Source organism: Carassius carassius, chromosome 41 (genome assembly GCF_963082965.1).
Source record: "Carassius carassius chromosome 41, fCarCar2.1, whole genome shotgun sequence".
Taxonomy (NCBI): domain Eukaryota; kingdom Metazoa; phylum Chordata; class Actinopteri; order Cypriniformes; family Cyprinidae; genus Carassius; species Carassius carassius.
In genome coordinates this window covers 6,373,577-6,398,731 of record NC_081795.1, presented here as the reverse complement: position 1 = coordinate 6,398,731, position 25,155 = coordinate 6,373,577, and the positions used below count along the sequence as shown (strand labels likewise).

Genomic DNA, 25,155 nt, shown 5'->3' with positions numbered 1-25,155 from the left:
CTCATTTTGATTGCACAAACAACTCATGGGTCATATAATTGCCGCCCCCCCCCCCCCCCCCCTTATATTATGAACAAAAAACGTATCTGAAGTGTTCCATTCTATCTGTCCAGCAAAATATTTCCCTTCCTGTCGCAGCATATTTGATTAAAGCTGTCAATCATTATGCTTGTACAGATATTTCATATAGGCTAAGGCTCCTTAGTAAAGTTTCGTATATTAATTATTTTACCTTTAAGATGCAATGTTTTAGTTTTTAGTTGTAATCATGAGCATATCTAGCGCAACGCGCATATCAACAGTCGTTTTAGACTAAATAAAGGAAATTACACCCAGAGCAAAACATTGCACACACGGCCTTGAGACTTGATTTGCAACTATAAACAGTGGGCGGGGCTTAGTTGCAAATCCCGCCTTGTCCAATATGATTGGCTTGTACGAGAATCGCTCGTAGCTGTCGTCCAATCACACAAAGTCAACAATGTACCATCATGCCGCTTATTAATACAGGAGGCGGGGCTTGTTAGAAAACTGGGGGAAAGAACAACGTTGTTGGAACAGAGTAGCCTAACAATATAGCAACTGCAATTTTATATAAACACAAGGCAGAACCCTTCAGTTGAAGGTAAAAATACATTGATTCTTATCCTATCCACTATATTTTCATATCGAACCTTAAAATAAGAGTCCTTTTGTATGGTGCTTTACCTGTTTTTAGGCCCATCACGATGCATGTTCGTCGCGTGCGTATTAATAATGCTCTTTAAATGCATCGATATAAATGCGTTAATCTGAAGTCAAGTAGGTGCATTTTAATTTTGCATTGCTATGGCATAAATATTAACTCGAGATTTTCGTGTCCTCGCATCGGCTGTTATCATTTGCGTATCCGTTTACTATCAAACATTAAGCAGGTTTACCAGGTTGAGGGATACTGACAATATATTGTTTAGTTGTTTAAAGTCAGAATATGTTGATTACACCATACGACATTAACATCATGTATATTTTATAGACAGAATGGCATTATAAAACAGCCTGCAGTGTCATATTTTGTCACGTGGAAGATATATGTTCAGGTTCACCGCTGCATAAACATCTAGATATGAGTGATCTTTCATGACTTGCACTGTAATTCACAAAATTTGACAGATGATTTCTCTCTTTGAAGGCAGGCCAAACCATGGGGAAGTCTCTGTTTTCCTTGCCGAAGCAAAAAGAGGAGCAGGAGAATCTGATTAAAAACACTGAGTCTCCTATTGAGGACAATAAACATGACGTGTCACAGTTTCCATATGTTGAATTCACAGGTAGAGACAGCATCACCTGTCCTACTTGTCAAGGGACGGGGAGGATACCTAGAGGTGAGAACAGATCTTTCCATCCATCCATTTACCATCCATTACTATATATGTAATAGCAACATCTGCAACTAAATGTTTAACATTAACAAATTGTTCTTAATCTTAGTGGCATCAATAAATTGCTTGAATGAATCATTATTTGGACTTGTAAAGATGTAATTATGTGTACTTCCTTCCTATCCTGGACATTCTCACAGACCAAGAAAACCAACTAGTTGCTCTGATACCATACAGTGACCAGAGGCTGAAGCCACGACGAACGTAAGTTAATTTCAATATCCGTTTCAAATCAGCATTGGATATATACTACAGTATATATTTTATAACTGACTGGATATTCTTGCACTATCACAGGACATTGTACGTGTCTTTATCAGTCGTTCTGTGTCTGCTACTTTCTGGTTTGGCTGTATTCTTCCTGTTCCCTCGAACTATTGATGTTTCTTATGTTGGGGTGAAGTCAGCCTACGTCACATTCGACCGAGACCGGCGGATAATTTATCTAAATATCACGGTAATATCTATAGAAAACCCTTTTAATTAGTATTTCCTGTTTGTTGATCAAATATTATTTATTATTCTATTTTTTTTGTGTGGAAGGATTGGACTTGATAGTGAGATCAGATGGGACTTTTTGGGAAAGTCATGTATTTTTTGTTTAGTTTTTTTGTTGCCGTGTTTATATTTAACTGTATTTAATAATAGTATTTTTTGACTTTCTCAGATTACCCTGAACATCACCAATAATAATTACTACCCAATTAGCGTTGCCAACATCACAGCACAGGTGCAATTCTACAGGACTGTTATCGGAAAGTCTGTTGTCAGCAATGTCACCACTATCACCCCCCTGGATATGCGTCAGGTACATGTTAATTAATTCAGATATATTAATTAATTATTTTTATTATTTTTCATTATAAACCCAAAAGAAATCTGCACAATTTTAACTGTAGTAATTATACAATTAATAATTAAAAATTGTTAAAATATAATATAAAATTATTAGTCATGTAATATTTGTTATAGTATGGTGCTCTATAAAAATCTAAAATATAATAAAAGTGTATAATACAACCATACCAATCCATATCCTTACTGTTTCATATTTGTATACATGGTGAGGAAAATCACATTCAGTTTAACACTTTAAGAGAACAGAAAGAAATAAGTGCCCTGCATATGTGTAATTTCTAAGATAACAACTGTTATTAATGTCAATGTTTCATTTTTAGGTTGATTTCACTGTTCCCACCATCATAGCAAATGAGATGAGCTACATATTGTGAGTATTTGCCAGTCAGGTCTTATATTAGACCTAAAACTTTTATCTTAATGATTGTGCATCTGTTTTTACAGTGACTACTGTACCATGCCATCAATTAAAGTGCATAACATTGTTGTCATGATGCAGTAAGTATTCTTTAATGAAAAATCTGATTAATTCTTGTAAAATCATAAAATAATTTTTTTATTTAGAAAAATGTTACTGTATTTATTTTTTAGTTATTCAGTGTTTTATTGTTGTTGTTGTTGTTGTTGAAAAGAATAGTAGCTCTTTATTAGATAAAATAAGCATTAACCAAAGTATTATAATATTATATAATAAATAAATATGAATATTATATGATTGATACTATGTTCTCGTCTCTCCAGGATGACTGTAACTGTCTTGTACTTTGGCCATGCTGAGCAGGTGTCTCAGGAGAAGTACCTGTACGTGGACTGTGGCTCAAACACAACATCTTCACGTGGACACATGAGTGTGATACAGTGACGCCTCTCCGTATGACCCACAGTCCGTCTTGTTCCCATGTTGTGAAACAAAAGCTTGTCCGGAGTGTTACAAATGGCAGATGATGAAGTCTGTACTGTAGGGTAACAACATCAAGATTGATCAGGAAGTTTCAGGCAGAGCTCTGATGTCTTTCTACACCGTCATTATCAATTCTTTAGCACAGCACTGAAGGTTTTGCTTGGATAGACAGAAGCACTTTAGTACATTTTGGGAGAAGGGATGACATCTGCAGAATATTTTACATAGAGCTGCAAACACTCAAACCACTTTTACTACTCCGTTACAATTGTATTTTTTCCTGTGCATTTGTTTTGTAATGTTAAACAGCGTGCTGCAATTTCCACTTGATCATGCTCATTTTCTGGTTATTTAGCTCTTCGCGGAGCAGTAACTCTTTGTTTTTTTTTTGAGTATGGTGTTAACATCAACATGCCAGCTATCAGAAATTGAAATGGAGTTTATGGAAATGTTGTATTAATTCATATTTTGGATTTTTCCAACCTGTAAGACTGCAATATTTTTTTTTGTGTCACTTCCCATTTTTCTGTGAGAATGAAGGTCTAAACTTACGTTTAAAAAACAAAACTAAACAAATATTAAGTGGGATGTTCTGAGGCCATTACAAAGTGGAACATGAATCAGGTGTCATAAAATATATATAAAAATAAATATAAATTTACCTCAGCAGGAACCTGTGGAATACCATATTAGTTAAGAAAACATTTAATAAAAAGAAGGAAGGAAGAATATTGTTCTTAAAAGCATTTCTTTTGTCACATTTTAGTCAAAGTTGAGCTTTTTTTTTATTTTTTGGTGCTGGTGTAGATAATTGCTAACTTAGATGTTTCTTATTCACTTTAACCCTTTTGCTTGTCTTTGTTTTGTTGGAATGGCACTTTTTACATCAACATTTTTTGAAGTATTTTATTTACATGTTATTTTAGGGAAAGGATTGTCAATAAATTCAATTCTTTTGATTACATTTGTGTCCACACACATATATATATCAAAATACACACTGGCAAGATCACTTTTTATCAAAACTGATAATATCTGAATATATGTTTTTATTGAAATATGAAATAAAAAAAGATTTACCTATCTGGCACTGTGAACCATAGAAGCCACTAGGACGAGCACAGATGTTTGGTTTGATACAAGTCCCTCCGTTTAAGAACAAAGGCTTACAGTCAATGAAACCAAACCAAGTGATTTATTAGAATCACAGATATTAAAAGGATAGTCCACACAAAAATGAAAATCATTTACTCACCCTCATGGCATTCCAAACCTGTATGACTTTCTTTCATTGGTGAAACATAAAAGATATATTGAATACATTTGGTAACCAAACAGCTTCGGTTCCCACTGACATTGAGCCAATGGGAACTGAAACTATATGGTTACCAACCCTAATATAATTCTTCATAATATCTTCTTTTGTGTTCTGCAAAAAAAAAAGAAATGCAAACAGGTTTGAGGGTGAGTAAATGAAGACAGAATTTTGAAAAGTGAATTTTAACCAGTGAAAGGGGGTCAAGATTTTGAAGCCCCCCAAAAATTCATCCATCCAATATAAAAAGTGCTCCACATGGCTCTGGGAGTTAATAAAGGCCTTCTGAAGCAAAGAGATGTCTTTGTGTAAGAAAAATATCCATCTTTAAAACTTTATAAACTGTAATCACTAGCTTAGCTTCCGCTTTGTCAATTTCATGTCATATGTCATAATTATAACTTTTTACCTCACAATTTGACTATTTGTCACAATCTTGACTTTTTATGTCATAACTGTTTTAATGTAAATTTTGACTTGTGGTTTCATCTCATACTTGAGACTTCATATGTCATGATTTTGACTTTTTTAACTCGGTACAGTATCTCAGAATTGCATATTTTTGCCATAATTATGGTTTACCATAGCATGATTTTTTTTTCGTATGTAGCACAAATGGGCTTCCACAGTATCAATCCTTCGGAATATTACTAGACAGTACCAAGATTACCATTCAAGTCACAACATAATTTATTGTATACAACATTAAAACAGTCTTTGAGCAATTCCAGGATATTTTGATGAAACAGAAAACAGAAAGATAACATTTAAATGTCTTTACTGTTTTTGATCGATTTGATGCTTAATAAAAAAATAATTATATATATATATATATATATATATATGCCAAGTGGCTTATATATGTACCTATTAAATATATAATTATTACCAATTATTTATTGGCAATAATACATTATAAAACTGTTATACTGAGGTAAGGATTCAAAAATGTTTTTGGAAGCCTTTTGGCGCCGCCTTGTGGACAACATTGCAGACACAAAACAGTATTTCCATCCGTCTATACGAACTTTAAAGACTTAAACCAAATAAAAAAAAAAGATCACAGTGAAACAATAAAGACTTGTATTCCCTCTTGAGAAAGTAGTTTAATAGTCTGAATAAACACGAGGAAACACGGCAGATACAGTCTCTATGTGGTGTGTTTACAGTATGTGTCTAATCAATATACTGAGCTTGTTCTGGACTAAAATGATAGAGATCTAAATCTCTAAAATTGACTTTATTAATGAAATATCTTTAAATTTTGTGGTCATTTGTGATTAATGGGACTAGGACTTGACAATATCATCAGATGCTGTGTATCAAGAGAGCGTGTATCCAAACCAAAGCAGAATTGAAAGACAATGAATGGCACAGAGCTTTAGTGAGCAGATAACCGAGGTGCTGATTGTACAAATCTGACATGGGCCATTAAAAAGAGTCAGTGTCTTTGCATTGCTGAAGCTGTGTCCATCATAGACACCTACAAAACGGATAAACAGGTAATTTTCAACCAGTTTGTAAGTTATACTGAATACACTTCGGTTTTACATAATAGTTTAGAACTTAATCACTTTGATTTGCCAGTTCAGTGCTTGTGTGGTTTGTCACCTTTTCCTTCACAATGCACTTGAGCTTGTAGGACTTTTTAAAGCCTTGACCAAGAACCCTGACAGAAGAATAGATGCCATAACGGACATCACACAGTCCCCCTTTCTCCAATTCTGTGATCTCTGGAGTCTCATCTGCATCAGGAAAACAGATTAACTGACAAGAAGACTGTAGTAAAGTCAATGATAGGAAGGAAGAGGGTGGGGTCAGATAGACTGCTGCTGGTGACTTTTATTTTACAAAAAATAAACACAAACAAAACGTTGTGCTACCAGCGCTCAAAATGGCACAATTTGTATAAAACAATTCACAAGTCTTCTCCAGCGCATGTACAATCAACTTCACCGAGGAGCAGTCAGTCTCCCTCTCCTCTCCAGCTCACTCCCGGCCTTTATATCTGGTCTCTCCATGCTAGTCACTGGGACGAGACACAGGTGTTCATCATTTGTATTTAACCCACTTCTTCTTCTTCTTCTTCTTCTTCTTCTTCTTTTTATATGGCGGTTGGCAACCAGCTTTCGGTGCATTACCGCCACCATCTGGACTGGAGTGTGGATCAAGGGTCGACCTACACTTCGTTAAATTCTATTTAATAATCCAGTAATCTTCAAAAAAGTAAACAAAAAAGAAAAACAAATTTCACCAGATCCTCTTTGCAATATATCATGCAAATTTAATGTCATCTGATTCTCACCAATTTGTAAAAAATAATCTTTGTCTGGCTTGATGATATTTAGGACAATACATAATTACATGCTCTATAGTCTCTTGACTATTGCAATATTCACATATTCCATCTACATGTTTTTTCATTATAAATGATGTTCTATTTAATCCTGTATGACCTAGCCTCATTCTAGATACCACATCTTCTTCACGCTTACTTCTACATGTGTTCCTGTTCTTTCCCACTTTTCCTTGAATTCTATACAAATGTCTTCCAGACTTTTCATTGTCCCATAAACACTGCCATTTTCCATTAATTTTTGCTTTAATTATACTTTTAATTTCAGCTTTACTGTATTTAATATTTACCTCTACTTCAGACTCCTCTGCTGCTTTTTTCGCACATTTGTCAGCCAATTCATTACCTCCTACACCTATATGAGCTGGTACCCATATAAATGTAGTACTAATACCAGACTTAATCAGATTGTTTGCTAATTGCATTATTTCGAACACTATGTCCTGTCTAGACTCAGAGTGAAGATGCTTTAGGCTTATCAAAGCTGAACTAGAGTCTGAAGCTATCACAGCTTGTTTAGGTCTATTGCTCTCTACCTACATCACTGCCATCCATATTGCTATCATTTCTGCTGTATATACAGCTAAATCATCATTAATTCTTTTAGCAAATTCAATGTTTAATTGAGGGATAACATAAGCAATTCCCATTTTCTTATCAGTCCGTTTAGACGCATCAGTATACAATATAATTCCTTCTTTATATTTGCTTGTTATATACTTGTGAGCCCTGTAATGATCTATTCCATTAACCTCCTTTTCCTCCAATAAGCCTAAATCGACTGGAACTTCTGACAATATCCAAGGAGGTACCACTGGATATATTACCGAAGGGCTTATTTCCATATCACTGATTCCCATTGATATTACCTTCTGCCTTATTGTCCATCCAAAACTTCTTATTAGGTCATTTCCTCTCTCTTGACACTGCCCTAGAACTGATTGACTCATATGTTTTCCAGTATGACCCCTCAAATTTGCCCAGTACACAATAGATAGCTGATCTCTTCTCAGATGGAGAGGCATCTCCCCCATCTCTACCTGTATTGCTGCCACTGACGTGGTCTTAATTGCCCCGCAGCATAAACTCAACCCTTGGTTCTGAATTATATCTAATTTCTTTAACAATGTTTTAGCAGCAGATCCATACACTATACACCCATAATCCAATACCGATCTCATCAGCCCTGTATAAATGGCTTTAAGAGCAGGTCTACTTGCTCCCCAATCTACTCCACGCAAACATCTCATCACATTCAACACTTTTTTGCATTTATCAATTATTTTCTGGATATGCATTGACCAAGTTAATCTTTTGTCAAACCAAATTCCCAAATATTTAAACAATTCCACTCGTTCTAATTCTATCCCAGATAATTTGATTTTCACATTCATACTTATTTTCTTCCTAGAGAAGAATAGCGTCTTTGTTTTATCTATTGAGATTCTTAATCCCCATTGAAGGGCCCACTCTTGCACTCTGTTTACTGCCTGCTGCATCTTATTCACCACAAAATCTAAATTTCTTCCCTTTTTCCACATTGCTCCATCATCAGCAAATAATGCTGCTCCAAATGAATTTTGTATATCCTTAAAAACATCATCAATCATTATTGAAAATAATAGTGGACTAATAATGCTCCCTTGAGGGACACCATTTTCCACACTGTAACTCTCACTTAATTCCCCATTTATTTTGATTTGAATTGTACTGTCAGATAAAAACCCTTTTATCCATTGAAACATCCTTCCCTTAATTCCCAATAGTTTAAGCTTAATTTGCATACCTTCTTTCCACAACATATCGTATGCCTTTTCAATATCAAAAAATACTACAACAACCGATTCTTTGTTCACCTGAGCCTTCCTTATGATGTCTTCAAGGCATACAATAGGATCCATGGAAACCTCTACCTTTCCTGAATCCACTTTGATAATTTTGCAATAATTCTTTAGTTTCTACCCAATACTTAAGCCTGTCATTTATCATCCTCTCCATAGTTTTTCCCATCTGGGAGGTATTTAACCCACTTACTCACCGCTTGTCTCCCAAATCTCTCTCCCGCTGCAGGCCTCGCTGAACCACGCCCCCCTCGCCACGCAGACTAAAAACAAATAAAAATGCAGGTCAGAATAATCTGTGTCAACATACATTTTAATGTATTCATATGCAAAGACTTTTTGCGTTTATTGGTTTGTAAAATTCCATTTAAGGCTACGTAGCTAAACTTTTAGATTTTTTGTTCATTTTTTGTTCACCTCTTCAGATCAGTTTTACTCATTAGATTAAGTAACTGATTCATTACATATCCATAAAACGTGAAAAATAAAAAATTTAAATCATGATTTCAGGTCATAATTTATATGAAAGCATAAAGAGAAGTGTATAGTTTAGGTGCTGTAACTGGTCTCATTTGTTTTTACTAAGAATTTAATTTGGACAACTTTAAAGGCGATTTTCTCAATATTTAGATTTTTTTGCTCCCTCAGATTCCAGATTTTCAAATAGTTGTATCTCGGCCAAATAATCTCCTATCCTAACAAACCATACAAACCATAAAGCTTATTTATTCATGATGTATACATGTCAATTTTGAAAAACTATGGTCACATATATACTTCAAACAGTACACTTCAAATATCTTAATTATCCAAATGCATTTGTATTTACATATTTAGAGAACATAAATGTGTGAAATAGTGGAGGGTAATGTATTTTGGTAACCTCTAAAGCTGATTTGTAAGAGACATATCTGTAACTGTTAACTCTAGACCAATGAATCAAAAGAGTTTAAGCCTCACCAGAGTGGATTTGGAGCACAATAAAGTAATTCTGTGTGAGGAGGGTAACAAATATCGGAAATGTTTAATGGAGCAATTTTGGATTTGGGTGTGTCTGGCTGTTTGTCTGGAGCTGTTTATTTAAAAGCAAAATAATTTCAAGACTACAAAACGATTTTTTTACTTCATTAAACTGAATTTGGAGAACATTAAAGCCATTCTGCGTGAAATATAGAAGGGCAACAGATTACGGGAACCCTCTAACACAGCCTTTTCTGATTTGGTGACCCTGCTGTATGTTTGTAGCTCTTTATATAAAACCAAAATGCATTCTAGAGTTAGTGAACAGCTAGCATTATCTGTTCACATCAGACCAAAATTGTATTCTATTCGAAACAGAAAATGTTTGGTGCTTTCAGCTTTAAAAACAAGAAACCGAAAGGAAAAAATGACCCAAGTACTAGATTTCGGGCCAAACTCTTAATCAATAAAAACTTCTGTTCCATGACATGGATGATGCCTGATGAATGGGACACAGCTGGAGTAAGTATTTTAAAGGATTCCACTACAGTCGTGGCCAAAAGTTTTGAGAATTACATAAATATTGGAAATTGGAAAAGTTGCTGCTTAAGTTTTTATAATAGCATTTTGCATATACTCCAGAATGTTATGAAGAGTGATCAGATGAATTGCATAGTCCTTCTTTGCCATGAAAATGAACTTAATCCCCCAAAAAACCTTTCCACTGCATTTCATTGCTGTCATTAAAGGACCTGCTGAGATCATTTCAGTAATCGTCTTGTTAACTCAGGTGAGAATGTTGACGAGCACAAGGCTGGAGATCATTATGTCAGGCTGATTGGGTTAGAATGGCAGACTTGACATGTTAAAAGATGCTTGAAATCATTGTTCTTCCATTGTTAACCATGGTGACCTGCAAAGAAACGCGTGCAGCCATCATTGGGTTGCATAAAAATGGCTTCACAGGCAAGGATATTGTGGCTACTAAGATTGCACCTAAATCAACAATTTATAGGATCATCAAGAACTTCAGGGAAAGAGGTTCAATTCTTGTAAAGAAGGCTTCAGGGCGTCCAAGAAAGTCCAGCAAGCGCGAGGATCGTCTCCTAAAGAGGATTCAGCTGCGGGATCGGAGTGCCACCAGTGCAGAGCTTGCTCAGGAATGGCAGCAGGCAGGTGTGAGCACATCTGCACGCACAGTGAGGCCAAGACTTTTGGAAGATGGCTTGGTGTCAAGAAGGGCAGCAAAGAAGCCACTTCTCTCCAAAAAAAAACATCAGGGACAGATTGATCTTCTGCAGAAAGTATAGTGAATGGACTGCTGAGGACTGGGGCAAAGTCATATTCTCCGATGAAGCCCCTTTCCGATTGTTTGGAAAAAGGCTTGTCCGGAGAGGAAAAGGTGAGCGCTACCATCAGTCCTGTGTCATGCCAACAGTAAAGCATCCTGACACCATTCATGTGTGGGGTTGCTTCTCATCCAAGGGAGTGGGCTCACTCACAATTCTGCCCAAAAATACAGCCATCAATAAAGAATGGTACCAAAACACCCTCCAACAGCAACTTCTTCCAACAATCCAACAACAGTTTGGTGAAGAACAATGCATTTTCCAGCATGATGGAGCACCGTGCCATAAGGCAAAAGTGATAACTAAGTGGCTCGGGGACCAGAATGTTGAAATGATGGGTCCATGGCCTGGAAACTCCCCAGATCTTAATCCCATTGAGAATTTGTGGTCAATCCTCAAGAGGCGGGTGGACAAACAAAAACCAACTAATTCTGACAAACTCCAAGAAGTGATTATGAAAGAATGGGTTGCTATCAGTCAGGATTTGGCCCAGAAGTTGATTGAGAGCATGCCCAGTCGAATTGCAGAGGTCCTGAAAAAGAAGGGCCAACACTGCAAATACTGACTCTTTGCATAAATGTCATGTAATTGTCGATAAAAGCCTTTGAAACGTATGAAGTGCTTTTAATTATATTTCAGTACATCACAGAAACAACTGAAACAAAGATCTAAAAGCAGTTTATCAGCAAACTTTTTGAAAACTAATATTTATGTAATTCTCAAAACTTTTGGCCACAACTGTAGAAAGAAAGTGGATGAGAGCCCTCAGTGGGGTGCTTAAGATCAGAAGAAGGATCAATTTTGACGCTTCAAGTGGAAACACAAAAAAATAAAAAATAAATAAATAAATACATTAACTTCTGCTAGATTCATTAGCAGGAGAAGATGGGGGCAGAAACATTCAATGTGATTGCCTACTCCAAATTATTTTGATGCCTTCGTGACAAAGAACTCTGGCAAAGCTTCCAGATAAAACTGTGCTGACAGTTCATTTTACTGTATTAACAACATGCATTGATTTTGAAACCGGAAAATCTGGAAAATCTTTTGGTGAGTCATTAACCATTAATGTATTAAATTAGTTTGTTTAGATTCATTAGTTTTTAAGATGCAATTTTACAATATTAATGGACGAGTCTTGGACTGCTTACCACTGCAAGTTCCATTACTATTCCTTAGTCTCCCATCACAGCTGGTTTGAATGGAGTTGGACATCTCTGTGACCATTATAAAATTTCATGAAGTAACCTCCTGAACTCTTTTTGCTTTTTAAAGACTACCAAACTTTTAAAAATGAATCTCACAATTTCAGACGCTCATTGAGGTTCATTGACTTCCCTTCAGCGCAATATCCCATGCATCCTTGCGTTGGTTGGAGCAAGTACACATAAAAGTCCTTGCAATTATGTACAGTGACAGGCAGGCGAAAAAAGACCAAGTGGGTATAACTGCAGACCACAGATCTCCAAAATGGGGCATGAACTACAAAATCGGGCAGAACCTCCAAAATGGGGCGGGGTCTCCTTTCGCAAAGACTTTCACCATTGGCTGTGGCTTCAGCCAATTATTACTGACTTACATTCCAAAATAACACTTTATAAATTAAACATTGTTTCTAGTTCATCTAAAATAAAATATGCAATATAAATAAATTTTTTCCATGAGAGCAGAGCCCAAGGCTCGTAGCCTGTGGTGTTTGGACCCAAAGGGGAAAGATTTTGCTCTATCGTTTTATTCCAAGCAATGGGGCCGTCCCGGGACACGAAATTCGCAGGCTAGGAGGGGGTAGTGATGCGTGTAACTAAAAAGGTGCCATTGTCCGGTGAGTTTCATATCTTATTAACTGTTTATGTCCTGAACTGCAACTTTCTTTACCACGCTATTCAGTGCCAATCCTGCCATTCAGTAAATTTCACTGGTTAAGGTAAGGTGTGGGGTAGGTTCCGGGGTTAGCATTTTTTGTTGCATATTTTAAGAAACACTTTAACTGACACAACCAATAAAAACTTCAGAATCAGCTGTGGGGCGGAGTTTGCACTGAAGTGGATTGGGGGAAAATTTGTGCATGCGTATCATGCGCCTGTCTCTCAATGGGAGGAAGCCACACCCTATTTTGGAGCTCCCGCCCCGTTTTGAGACTGAATGGGACTTCCAGGTAGCACAGACTGTCATCTGCTTCACTTCTAGAGGGCGAGGGAGAGTCTCTACTTCAGCCAGGGACAGCCACACTGGGGCTTGTGTTCCACACTGATTCACCTGTATTTACCGTCATATAAAAACATGGGTCATTAAGTCGTAACATAAAGGAGACATTATTTAGCAGGCTGGACCGATTACACAGGTGTCCTGGACTGTACCTCCACACATTTGGTGGGCAAATGAGCTGGCTTATCAAGGATCTGGAACTGGCTATGAAGAACAGTATATAGTAAATATACAGTAAATTAAAATAAATTACAGCATTTTACTTTAATAATGATACTATAATCACAGTAGCACTGCTGGATAAATATAGTAATATATTGTATTAAAAAACAGTATACTACCTGTATATTACTTGCTGTAAATTCACGGCAATTAGTTGCCAGGAATTTCCTGTAAAATTACAATAAATTTTTAACAGTGTAGCCTACATCTTTTAAAGATAATATATCTGTTTTTGCTCTTCTGTGTCATAATCCACAAGATGTGGCTCTTATGGTGACCTTATGGAGTATTAACGAGAATTATTCTTCACTGACTGTCCACTGCTGGGCATCAGCATAATGTAAATAAGCCAAAGTTCTACTCTGAGAAAGTTAAACACAATCTGTTGTGTGATGCCTGCGAGACTTTGTGAAGAAATCACATAACCAGAGGCCATCTGTTAAACTGTTTTTATCAAGGCCACTCCTTCTCAAAGAAGATGTGAATAACATTCACGGGATGAAGATTGAGCAGTGGCATAACACCATATGTTTCTCTACGAGAGGTGGTGACAGTCTGTATGAAATAATTAAATTCTTCCTCCACACTGTACTGTATATTTTTACTGAATGATACTCATTAGGCAGAATGAAACCACAACATATTCCCACCGTTTTTACTTTGTGATGGATAAAAGAGGGAATGCTGTATCACAGCTGTGAAACCTAATAAGAAAAGCAGACGGTAAACAGTCATCAGTAGCAAAACTTTTCTAAAGGTGCAATTAGCAATTAAATTAACACAAAGTCTAAATGCTGCAAATAAATAAAGATGAACTAAAGTGTTGGAAAAAAACTTTTGTGTTAACTTATAAAAAACGAAAGAAACTTGTAAAATATATAACATCAATTAAACAGGAATAATTTAGGACAAAAAGCCAAATTGACAATGAAAGAAATTAAATTATGAACGTGTGATATTTGTTGCTAAAAACTTCAGAAAGCATAAATAGCCTATAACCTGCAACCCCCCCCCCCCCCCCAGCCACCCCCCCCCCCTCAAACACACATTTTTACGGTCAGGATTATTTTTTATTACTTAAAGTAACTGATTGAAGATATGTCTCATAGGTATTACTTGCTATAAAATGTCCAGCAAAGTATATCATACTTAAGTGACTTTAATTCATAGTTAGATGGTTGCTAAGACGTCTCTTTGTTTCCTCAACAATGTCCCCACTGTGCTCTGTCCAGCACACACAGCGCTCTGAATGAGAGCTTTTGCTGCTTGGCAACCTTGTTGTATCCAGTACTCCATGCTGAGCTGGCTTTAAAAAAAAAAATGTATCACACAGCAATTTGAACTCTTTACTGTCTACTTTGTCATGGCTGAATGACAGCCACTCTGCTGTAAGAAAGGTAAGTGATTTTAGGAATTCTTTCATTTAAATTGTAAGGTTGATAGAAATAGATATAAATTATTTATTTATTTTTATTTTTTCTTAATTTTGTTGTTGTATTATGTCTTATTATTAATTTAATGTTATATAATTACGTCTATCACCTAAATGTAATCTTATGCCTACTTTTGCATATATAATGCATTTAGATTTAGATCCTTAATTAAGATAATATTACATGTATGAGGTTGTTAATGAACAATTTTATATATCGTACATATCACTGAAAAAAATTGCATAATAATAATTTTCACTCCGAAATTTCTAGTAAATTTCTCAATAATTACAAAGAATCTGCAGGTAACACATTGAATTAAATGTGAAATTTTGAAGTAGAAAGACTGAAATACTATTTTCTTGTAAAACGTACTCCAATGATCATTGTTTAATCTACTAATTGTGTGGTTTGGTCTCATATTATTGCTCTGAGCATTAAAATGTGGCTGATTCACAATGAATCTTCCTGAGCCTTTGGAAACTCCCATGTCTGTTGACTTCAGAAGAAAGCTGCTCTTTTCTGTGAGTCAAAACTTGATCTCAAGCAGGAGTTGTGGACTCGTCCCCCCACACCCAGTAATTCCTGTTGATCCATGGAACATAAAAGCACCTGACTTTACCCCAAAACTGTGCATATCTTTGAGTTTGCCACAGATCAAGAGCAAAAACATTCACCTGGTTAAATCAAATAATACTGTGGAAGAAAATAATCATTTATTTTGGAAAAGGTTAATGATGTTTCTCCCTTAGTTTTGCCTGGACTTGAGCAAAAGGGATGGACAGCAAGAACATTTATCACATTCTCTCTAGTGATCACTAGATTAAAAACTACTGTTTGTGAGAGCAGGGATGTACTGTATCCAGTGGGGCCTTACAAAGAACCAAATCTTCATAACTTCAGACTTGTAAGTTTGTAATAAGATTATGGCTCACCTTATCTGCATTGCACAACATCAACACTAGATGACAGTCTTTATAAGACATTTAAACGCTCTTAATGCGACTGCAGTGTGCTGAGGGAATGTCAGATACATTGACTTCTTTAGAAAAGGATCCTGGCTATACTTGATCTTAGAATATCAGTGCCTAAACAAAGGTAAAGTAACTTTCATCAAGACATCCTAGTTAAAAACAGAGAGAAATATGAATGCTTTTTTTTAACACTTAAAATCGGGTTGGCATAAACTGTGTTGGATATATGGTTGCCCTTGTTTTACCACTGTAATCAATCTTTTAGTACTTATCTAACAGTCATAAAATCCATTATATAGAACAAAGGTCAAATACTTTATTGCTTGATTGCATTTTATTTCAATCTTCTCATAGACACACAGTAAGCAAAATGGATACTTTCAAACCAGCAGAGCTTAAATGGGACCCAAGACTCGTACTAAAATACTCATGCCACGGGCTCCAAAATCTGCTTCTTTTACAGTGAGCACAGAGTGAAAACTCATATTTATAACACTTTACTTCTTGTGTTATAGAGACATCCCCACAGAAAAAGAGTAAATAGTGCCTTAAAGAAAAGTTGACCAACTCCTGGAGGAAATTAATCTGTTTTAAGACAGAAAATAATAATAATAATAATTTTGTGTTGTGGTGTGCAGACTAGAAGGCTAGTTTAAACATATTTTTTTTGTTTTGTCTAATGAGTCCTGCTGTTTTATGGAGAACCCCACTTTATTGTAAACATCATTATTGCACACTTTCCTTTTTTATTTTGTCTTTTCTTTTTTTAGATCAATTGTCAGCTTACAGAACAATGTTACAAAGAAAATGTTAGAATGATTAATTACATTTTGTTATTAAATGAATTAATGAATTAATAAATTAATTAATAATATATCTTGAGAAATACAAACAATGTTTCTCTTTGCATACATTATGGGCGCATGACCTCCGTTGACCAATCATTTTAAAGGTAAACAAATGAGCTGCTGCTGCGCGCGTGCTGGGTCGGTCAGTAGCGCGCGCAGAGCAGCAGAGCGAGGGTGTCATTGAATCACGCTTTCTTGCGAAGTATGAAGTCTGAACGGTAAGTTAAATGGGCGACTGTGGTAAGAGTTTAGTTTTAAACCATTTAACTAACAATGAGGAATATAGGCTCCGGTGTATTTTAAGTAAAAGCAGGTTTTGTCAGCGCGTTAATGATTAATTCATGTTGGCCCAAAACGCGAGCTGCAGTTCACGCGTTTTAAGCACCCACAGATTTTCTCTTAAGCTGCTGTCACATAGATTAAGTTTATACTTTCATTAAATACGGATATAGTTAGTTTAGGTTGGAGAAATAGGATGTCTACGTGGACTTTGGGTTAATTCAGAAAAGTTTCGATTCGACAGGTGGACTCGTGTGACTTACGGATGAATGAATGCCCTCACCGCGTCAGCAGAGCTCTGTTATCACGCTCACTTTTATTGTTAGACCACCCTATTTATCTGTTCCTAGGAAATATTGCATAATTGAGATAAGCTTCATTTCAGAGCGATTTGCTCCTGTGGGTATACAGACTACTATTCAAGTTAATATATTTTTTTTATTCCTTATATGAGCAATTCGAAATTGGGGGATTTCATTTATACCAAAAATGTGCGCGGTTTTATGTAACATATTCTGAGACTTTTAGTTTTTAATGTTTCTATACCTGTACATTTATAGAAATTATATTTATTAATGTACACGTTTAGACACTGCTTTCAGTTAAAGTGGGACGGAAAAAAAGTTGAAATGTTATTAAAATATTACAAATTGTCTTTATTTTGAAATGAAAAATGGTAAACGTTGTGATTTAGTTACTACTGTAAGCCATATCATGAGCTTAAGGTAGTCAGGCTGGTTTTTGGATAATTGTAGCAGGTTATTTAGGGGTGTAAACTAGTAGTTTTCTAGCTCTAACCAGCTTGATCAAGATCTACCTTGTTAGTCTCAGCCCCACCAGCTGATAGTCTAGTATCTAGTAGATCGATGATAAGTCGACCTTAAAAGCTGTAACTGTTTTATGATCTGGTCTATGATAGCTCATAACAGTTTGATTTATGATTGTAATCCATCAGTAAAGTTCTTAAAACTAAGCCACTTTACCTGAAATCTCGTTTTGTTTGGCATGTGAAGTGGTACGTTTTTAAAACAGACCCTCACAAATAATTAATTGTGGTTTTGCAGTCAGGCAGATTGTATTAGATCATTCAAAAGCCATTAAAAACCACCATATTTTTGTGTATGAACTTCTAGGCAAGCACTGGATTTGCATCTGGTATTTTGGACCTATGGAACATCATCCTAAACTCATATTGTTCTTATACTCCTGAGAGAAATGGGGAACGGAATTTCAGAGCAGCCCAACTTTCTATCCAGTCTTCCGTTCTGTAATTCTCTTCACATCGCTATTCTGGGACTGGACTTTGCAGGTAAAACGACGGTCCTGTACCGTCTGCAGTTCAATGAGTTTGTCAACACTGTCCCCACCAAAGGTTTCAATGCAGAGAAAGTCAGAGTACCTCTTGGGGACTCACAAACAGTGACGTTTCACTTTTGGGACGTTGGCGGGCAGGAGAAACTGCGCCCTCTTTGGAAGTCCTATACACGTGGCACAGATGGCATCGTGTTTGTTGTGGACTCTTTGGATGCAGAGAGAATGGAAGAGGCGAAGACGGAGCTTTACAAAATCGCCCGATCCTCTGAAAATCAAGGAGTGCCTGTGTTGATTATTGCTAACAAGCAGGACTTGAGACAGGCTCTGTCACTGTCACAGATAGAGACCATGCTGGCACTCAAAGAACTGGGACCCTCTACGCCGTGGCACCTGCAGTCCACCTGTGCCATCATTGGTGACGGTCTCAAAGAGGGACTTGAAAGACTTCATGACATGATCCTAAAACGAAGAAAGTTGCTCAAACAGCAAAAAAAGAAAAAATAGACGTATATAAAAGGGGAAAAAAGGACTATACAAGTTGATAGTTGCAAACTATCATTTTTATGTGCCCAGAGTTGGTTAGAACCAACAAGTTGTTTACTTTCTTCTTTACTACTCTAGTTGTTTACTTTCTGTCATAGACTTAGAAATAATATAAACCTAATATAAAGATTTTTTTAATACACTGAAAAGTGATTTGTGTTGAAGGTTTTATTTCAAATTTTTATTTGCAATAAAAGGGCTTTCTGTGTTCATTCTAAAATTGCCATATGTAATATTTTAACACATATACAGCACATCTGCCAAATCTTGTGTCATTTTAGGGTCCGGTATTAAGGTGTTGAAGGAATAACTCACCCAAGAAAAACCTGTGAATGAAAACTTATTTACATTATTTTATGTTCATGTTGCTCCCTGAATAATGACTTGAATTTCATTACTTTTGCACAAAACTATAGGGATGCACAATATTAGTATATATCAGTTAAAGGTCAAGATTTTTGGGGGGTATTTAATTGTGCATGCTCTTTAGTTTATATTTAGATTATATTTGAAGTCATCTACTGCTCAATTCAAGTTCATTTTTAACAACACAAAAAATGTAATCACCGTTAAATGTAATCTTTAGCAAATCAATTGGAATATAAGTCTTTTATGCTGTGCATTATAATGTTGTGGTGCTTAAATTGATTGTAGTCATTTAATTTTTATTTATTTTTTAGTATTAAAACTTTCGGTAAAGATTTTTAATATAGATTTAGCGATTATTGTCCATAATATGATATCTAAATAATTATTAGCTTAATTAGTATGGCGCAGTATTTTAAATTTAAAAATTAAATAAAAAAATTAATTACATTTATGCAGTTAGCAGACACTTTTATCCAAAGCGACTTACAGTGCATTCAGGCTATCAATTTTTACCTATCATGTGTTCCCGGGGAATCAAACCCCCAACTTTGATAGTGCGGTGCTCTACCAATTGAGCTACAGGAACACTTTTAATATGATATATTCCTAATTATATGCCATTAGAAAATGTACAATGTACCGCAAAAGTTATATGGATTGCTTTTCTGATATCTTTATGATGCCATTGTGACACTTTTGGAGGATTAATGATTCAATCCCTATTCATTGTAATTGTTTAGTCTTTTGGGTTTCACAAAAGTCAGTTTTTGGTTGAACTATCCCTTTAACACATTCCTTTAAAAAAAAAAACTGCTTGGAGCCTTGTACCACAACATTCTTCTTTGGTTTAGTAATACTAAGGTGAGAATAAAAAGCAAATGCCTCATACATTACAAAACCTTAGCCCCCTCTGTCTGTTATCAGATTAGAAACACACCTAAAATGCATCCACCTTTGCAGCCATTAGAAACACTGAAAGAGCTCAACTGGAAGGGGATTTGTAGGATTTATCTGCTGTGTATCACATGCTCCTCTAAATTCCAGTCCTGCCTCGTAAATCCTGGGACTGGGACTCTTCCCTCCCCGTTCCATTAATGTCAGTAATGCTGCTGGGATGGTGACGGACTGGAAAAAAATCTGCTGTGCAGTTTCCTTTCCCACACTTTTGACAGACTGATACTGAACTACAAGTCAGTATCACACCTGCAGGCTTTGGAAACCTGTTAGTTCACTGTCTTTTATCTTAAAATCCTGACTTTTCCCCCCACAATTCTGACTTTTTTCTAGAATTTTGAGGTTTCATCTCACAGTTTGGACTTTCTCGGAATCCCATTGTGGAAGCAAGTTTCCTTACTAGGTTCACAGTGCAGATTTTATGCAAAATCTATTTTTCTGCAACCTTTTGTTTAGAGATTATGTGAATCCCCTCTTTTCTTTTCTCTGAACCACTGTAATAGAAAGAGGGAGTTTTCTTTGTTTTGATACATGGCAGTTTTCTAGCTAGTTTTGTCCTGATTCCCAATGCCTTCTTCCCATTGTTGGTACTTTCACTGGTCAAAATCAGTTTTCGACATTGTTTCAAGGAAAGCGATGAGCTTGTGTTCAGTTATCTCAGAAACCCTGCAGTGAGATTGTGTGGGGAAGAGAGAGGTGTAGTGACCTGGCTCTCCATGCAGATCCCTTCTCACTCCCCCGAGTCTGTATCTGATGACAGTCTGTTGGCAGACTGCTTTTGTTCAGCTTTGCTCTCATCTCATTCCAGCTTGAAGGATGAGGTCAGGGTAGATGGGAGTCTAGCTGTTTTTCTCTGTCCTTTTGTCTAAAAAATTAACGTAATAAACTGTTAGTTCAAACGGGTGCACTCATGTTAGACCTTGTCAAGTGTTTATTCTGACAAACATTATTAGATTAGGAGACTTTATGGGCTAAATAAGTAATGTTTTAGAACCAAGTAAACATTGTGTTCTGTAACCGCAAAGGTCTGGTTTATATCATTGTGCTTCCACAGATAATGTGATCACTGCAAAGTTCTTAATCATGTTTAGTGTGGTAAATACTGATTGAGTTTAATCCCTATTGGTTTAGTTGTCATAAGGACTGTATTCATCCTGATGCTTGTAGGTCCAGCCATGTCTGATCCAGCCTCTGTGATAAAATACTGCATTGAGAAACTAGCTGGTGCTTGTCTCTAAGAATCATTGGTACCTGAGTTCCCACGGTCATGGAAAAGTTTTTTAAATTCTGATTTCTGATCCAGATTGTCATTAAATTTAGTTGAAACATCTTGTGAACTTTTATTGTATATCTAAGTTATTTATTTGTGTTTTTCCCCAAGCTATATAATTGCTTGAAAATATTTATTTGGCTCGAAACTCTTAGAATTTTGGGGTCAGTTTTTTTTTTTTTTTGAAAGCTTATGCTCAACCTGGCTGCATTTATTAGATATAAAATCTGGACAGCAAAATAATATTGCAATTTAAAATGAATATTTTCTGTTTTCATATATTTTAAAATAAAATTATTCCTGTGATGGCAAAGCTGATTTTTTAGTGTCACATGATTCTTTCTGAAATCATCCTAATATGTTGATTTGCTGAAACATGTCTTGTTATAATTAATGTTGTGCTAATTTTTTTTTCTTTTGGGTGGAGTCTTTGATGAAAAGAAAGTTTAAGAGAGCAGCCTTTATTTGAAATAGCAATGTTGAAATTCATAATAATTGAAAAGTCTTTGCTGTCTCTTTTGATCAATTTAATGCATCCATGCTATATAAAAGTATTAGTATTTAAGTATTAATTTCTAAAAAAAAATATATATATATATAATTTTATTTATACCATAACTTCTGTAAAAATATCCAGTTTTTGGAACAGTAGTGTATTTGTAATTATTATATATTTTTTTAACATTTAATTTGAATTGAAATGCAATGTTTTCAGTAACAATGTACATTGCATGGCTTCAGAAGACAATTTATTGCTTTTTTTTGTGAGCTTGACAGCCTCTGTCCATTTTTATACTGGCATAAACATTTACAACATGAAATGTCCATTCTCTGAAATATCTCACTCAGTAAAGGTAGTGTTTCCTGAATCCTGTATTTACAGTATTTCCATATTTCCATCGAAGAAAGGAAGTAAAGAAGTTTTTCTTTGCAATGGTTATTTATACAGTGCACACTATATAGTGCTGCTTTTGTCCTTATTTCTAGCTAATAATAGTTGGTTCTTGACTGTGAGTTACTCATTCTGTCATGCCACATATTTGCTGAAAAGCATTTAAATGATAAATTAAAGTTGTAGTATGAGTAAAGTATTTGTGCACATTAAGGAAAGAATAGTTGGGCAAACAGAGTCTCCTGTGAGTAAAAGAACAACTCACTCTAGTCATACTAGTTTTATTCTTCAGAGGAACGTGCTTCTTGTGGTGTGCATCCCCCTCCCCCTTTTTTCTCCTCTCTGTTTATGTACAATGTCATGCTAAAATTGGTTAAGCTGGCACATTCTCTGAAAGTACAGTACTGTATATTTATAGACATTTAGTTCAAAAGAAGTCAAAAGTTTAGATGAAAAAAAATAAGCATGCCATCAAAGGAATGACATTACAACTTTTTCCATGGAAAACCGATGTGCATATAGCCTTACTTCCAGGATGTGGCAATGTTTTAAAAAAATGCAAAACAGTAAACTGATGTTTTTTTCTTTTCTGTTGGTTAATAAGACTGCTCAGACAGGTCTCAACAAGTATGAGCAATACCAAGTATTTTACAATATATTGCAATAGAAATTTACTTTAAGAATGAGTCAGCATGCATGCAGAAACTTGCTGACAACTACACAATCAACTTTAAATAATTTCACACAACAGTGCCAAAATAGTCCACAGGTTTGTGTATCAAAGGGTCTTTTTTCTCTCTTTATCTGAGATAACATTCAAGTGAATGTCATGATGAGATTACTCCCCATTTTCAGCAGTCTGTTCAATCTCAAACTGTTGTTTATTAGTTAAATGGATGGATGGATTACTTTCTTTGTAGAACATTTTGTGGATTTAAAATAAATATTAACATAGTCTAAATAAGAAGTCTTTTATCAAGGCTGCATTTATTTGATTAAGATAGAGTAAAAACAGTAATGTGGTGAAATATTATTACAATTTAAAATGTTTTTTTTTTAATGATTTCTAGTTTAATATATTTTAAATTGTAATTTATTCCTGTGATGGCAAAGCTGATATATATATATATATTATCAACGTTGAAGACAGTTGTGCTATTTAATATTTTTGTGGAAACTGTGATACCTCTTTAGTATTCTTTGACTGATAGAAATCTAGAAACATAAATATTTTGTGACATGTCTACTGTTACTTTTAATCAGTTTATGCATCCTTGTTGAATTAAAGTTTTAATCTAAAAATAAATGTAATCACTTTGTAACTCAAATTTGCTGAAGTTGCATAAGAAGACTTCAGAGAATCAGATGTAAATTTGTGATTTTTATGATTACTTTTCCATTTATTTTTTGTCATGTTGGCGTTTTTATAATCCCAGTCCTCTTTCACTTTACATTGGAAAAACATCGGATAATCTCCAGAAATCATGGCATGAATGACATGAGGGTGAGTAATTGACAATTTTTTTTTTGCATGAATAATGTAGCTTTAGCATAAAATTTTAATAAAGATATCTGTATAAAATCATAACACGTCTTCAGTAGAGTATGCATGTACTGTACTTGTAAGAAAACATGCAGCAGGAAAGACAGGAACTCAGTCTTCCAAGCCAAAAGTGCAGCGTATCTTTGTTCTGTATACTATTCTCAAAGGGTATATCAAGTTTACCTTAGACCACTTAAAGCACAACAACGTTTTCCCTCTCACATTCTAAAGTGCAGCTGTTTGCAGGCCTTTTCCAGCCCTGAGGAACAGACTGCTGTTCTCACCTCTGGAGCTGTGAACTACTTGAGCTCGCTTGCTGGTGTAAACAGAATCCAAGAGTCCTTTGGGGGACTCGGTGATGAGGGCAATATTGTGATTTTCTGTGTGTTGTGGCAAAACCTTGTTTTCCACAGGGTGCAGGTGCTTCCTTCTGAGGAAACCTGAGGTGTTCCGATCAACACCGTGTTATCAGCAGCTCTCTCTCTCAGTGAAGAATAAACAGTGATCACATGGATAACAGGAATCTTGCTCTGTCGGATACACACTTCCCGTAAATGCTGTTCTAAGGTCAGTCCAACCTACCTGGATTCAGAGTTTCAAAATCATATCAGAATGTTAAATTGCATGATCACTTCAGGGCAAGTTATCTAAAACTGCATTGTCACAAGGAGGAAATCCTGTCCGTTGGGATTTGGTCACATGACCTGTGTAAATAAGCACACCATTTGTAAACAATCTGTCATGTAAATAATCTTCATGAATGCATGACTTCCAGTTTGCATTCACATCTGGTTTCTCATCTGATAACACTTAAGTTAATTCTTTGGCTTCATTGCATCTTATGAAAATGAATTTGTTTATCAAGGGCCTATAAAATGTGACTAAGAGAAGATTGGATAGTAGTTCTCTTTCATTAATACAGAAATGTGACTACATAAAATTGTTTGTTTTTAAGCCTAACAAAACTTAATATTTTACTTGATACAGCATATCTAAATGAATTTATTTTCATCCAACATTGATTTATTTTATTTTTTTTATTTTTATTTTGTGGACATTATATAAAAGTATTATATTTATTTTAGTACTTAATTTAATAAAAAAAGTAATTTTAGTATTTTTTTTTTTTTTTTTACATTTTATTAAAAAAAATTTCTACATAAGTAAACATGAACTAACAATGAAAAAAAAATCCTAAAGCATTTATTAATCTTAATGTTAATTTTGACTACTACCAATATATTATTAAAATCAAAAGTTGTGCCTTTTAATATTATTTAACTGAACTGAGCATACACAGAAAACAGC

At 35.3% G+C, this 25,155-nt stretch overlaps 2 protein-coding genes across 4 annotated transcripts; both read left to right on the top strand.

The window, feature by feature from the left end:
* The first annotated feature begins 482 nt into the window (after positions 1-482).
* LOC132123520 (transmembrane protein 106B-like) lies at positions 483-4,790 on the top strand. 3 transcript variants are annotated; one of them, XR_009426528.1, is made up of 9 exons: positions 483-625; positions 1,172-1,364; positions 1,562-1,625; positions 1,719-1,878; positions 2,089-2,229; positions 2,600-2,649; positions 2,724-2,777; positions 3,021-3,762; positions 4,625-4,790. XR_009426528.1 is itself a non-coding variant. In XM_059534181.1 (8 exons), the coding sequence occupies exons 2-8, from the start codon at positions 1,184-1,186 to the stop codon at positions 3,139-3,141; spliced, it is 771 nt and encodes a 256-aa protein (XP_059390164.1). In that variant the 5' UTR covers positions 483-625; positions 1,172-1,183; the 3' UTR covers positions 3,142-3,849. The 3 variants fall into 3 exon arrangements, 2 of the variants coding, with proteins under 2 accessions (XP_059390164.1, XP_059390166.1); XM_059534181.1 differs by lacking the exon at positions 4,625-4,790 and having other exon boundaries at positions 3,021-3,849; XM_059534183.1 differs by lacking the exons at positions 483-625; positions 4,625-4,790 and adding an exon at positions 664-801 and having other exon boundaries at positions 3,021-3,849.
* An 11,975-nt stretch (positions 4,791-16,765) lies between these two features.
* Positions 16,766-19,039, top strand: LOC132123519 (ADP-ribosylation factor-like protein 4A). The gene is made up of 2 exons (XM_059534180.1): positions 16,766-16,901; positions 18,096-19,039. Exon 2 carries the CDS (start codon positions 18,178-18,180, stop codon positions 18,778-18,780), a length of 603 nt encoding a protein of 200 aa, XP_059390163.1. The 5' UTR covers positions 16,766-16,901; positions 18,096-18,177; the 3' UTR covers positions 18,781-19,039.
* Positions 19,040-25,155: the final 6,116 nt, after the last annotated feature.

Excerpts from the sequence above, each read along its gene's own strand:
- LOC132123519 (XM_059534180.1), top strand. The coding sequence starts at position 18,178 with ATGGGGAACGGAATTTCAGAGCAGCCCAACTTTCTATCCAGTCTTCCG.
- LOC132123520 (XM_059534181.1), top strand. The coding sequence starts at position 1,184 with ATGGGGAAGTCTCTGTTTTCCTTGCCGAAGCAAAAAGAGGAGCAGGAG. Across the intron at positions 1,879-2,088 it reads TAATTTATCTAAATATCACG|ATTACCCTGAACATCACCAA; the intron begins GTAATATCTATA and ends TGACTTTCTCAG. Across the intron at positions 2,778-3,020 it reads AACATTGTTGTCATGATGCA|GATGACTGTAACTGTCTTGT; the intron begins GTAAGTATTCTT and ends TCGTCTCTCCAG.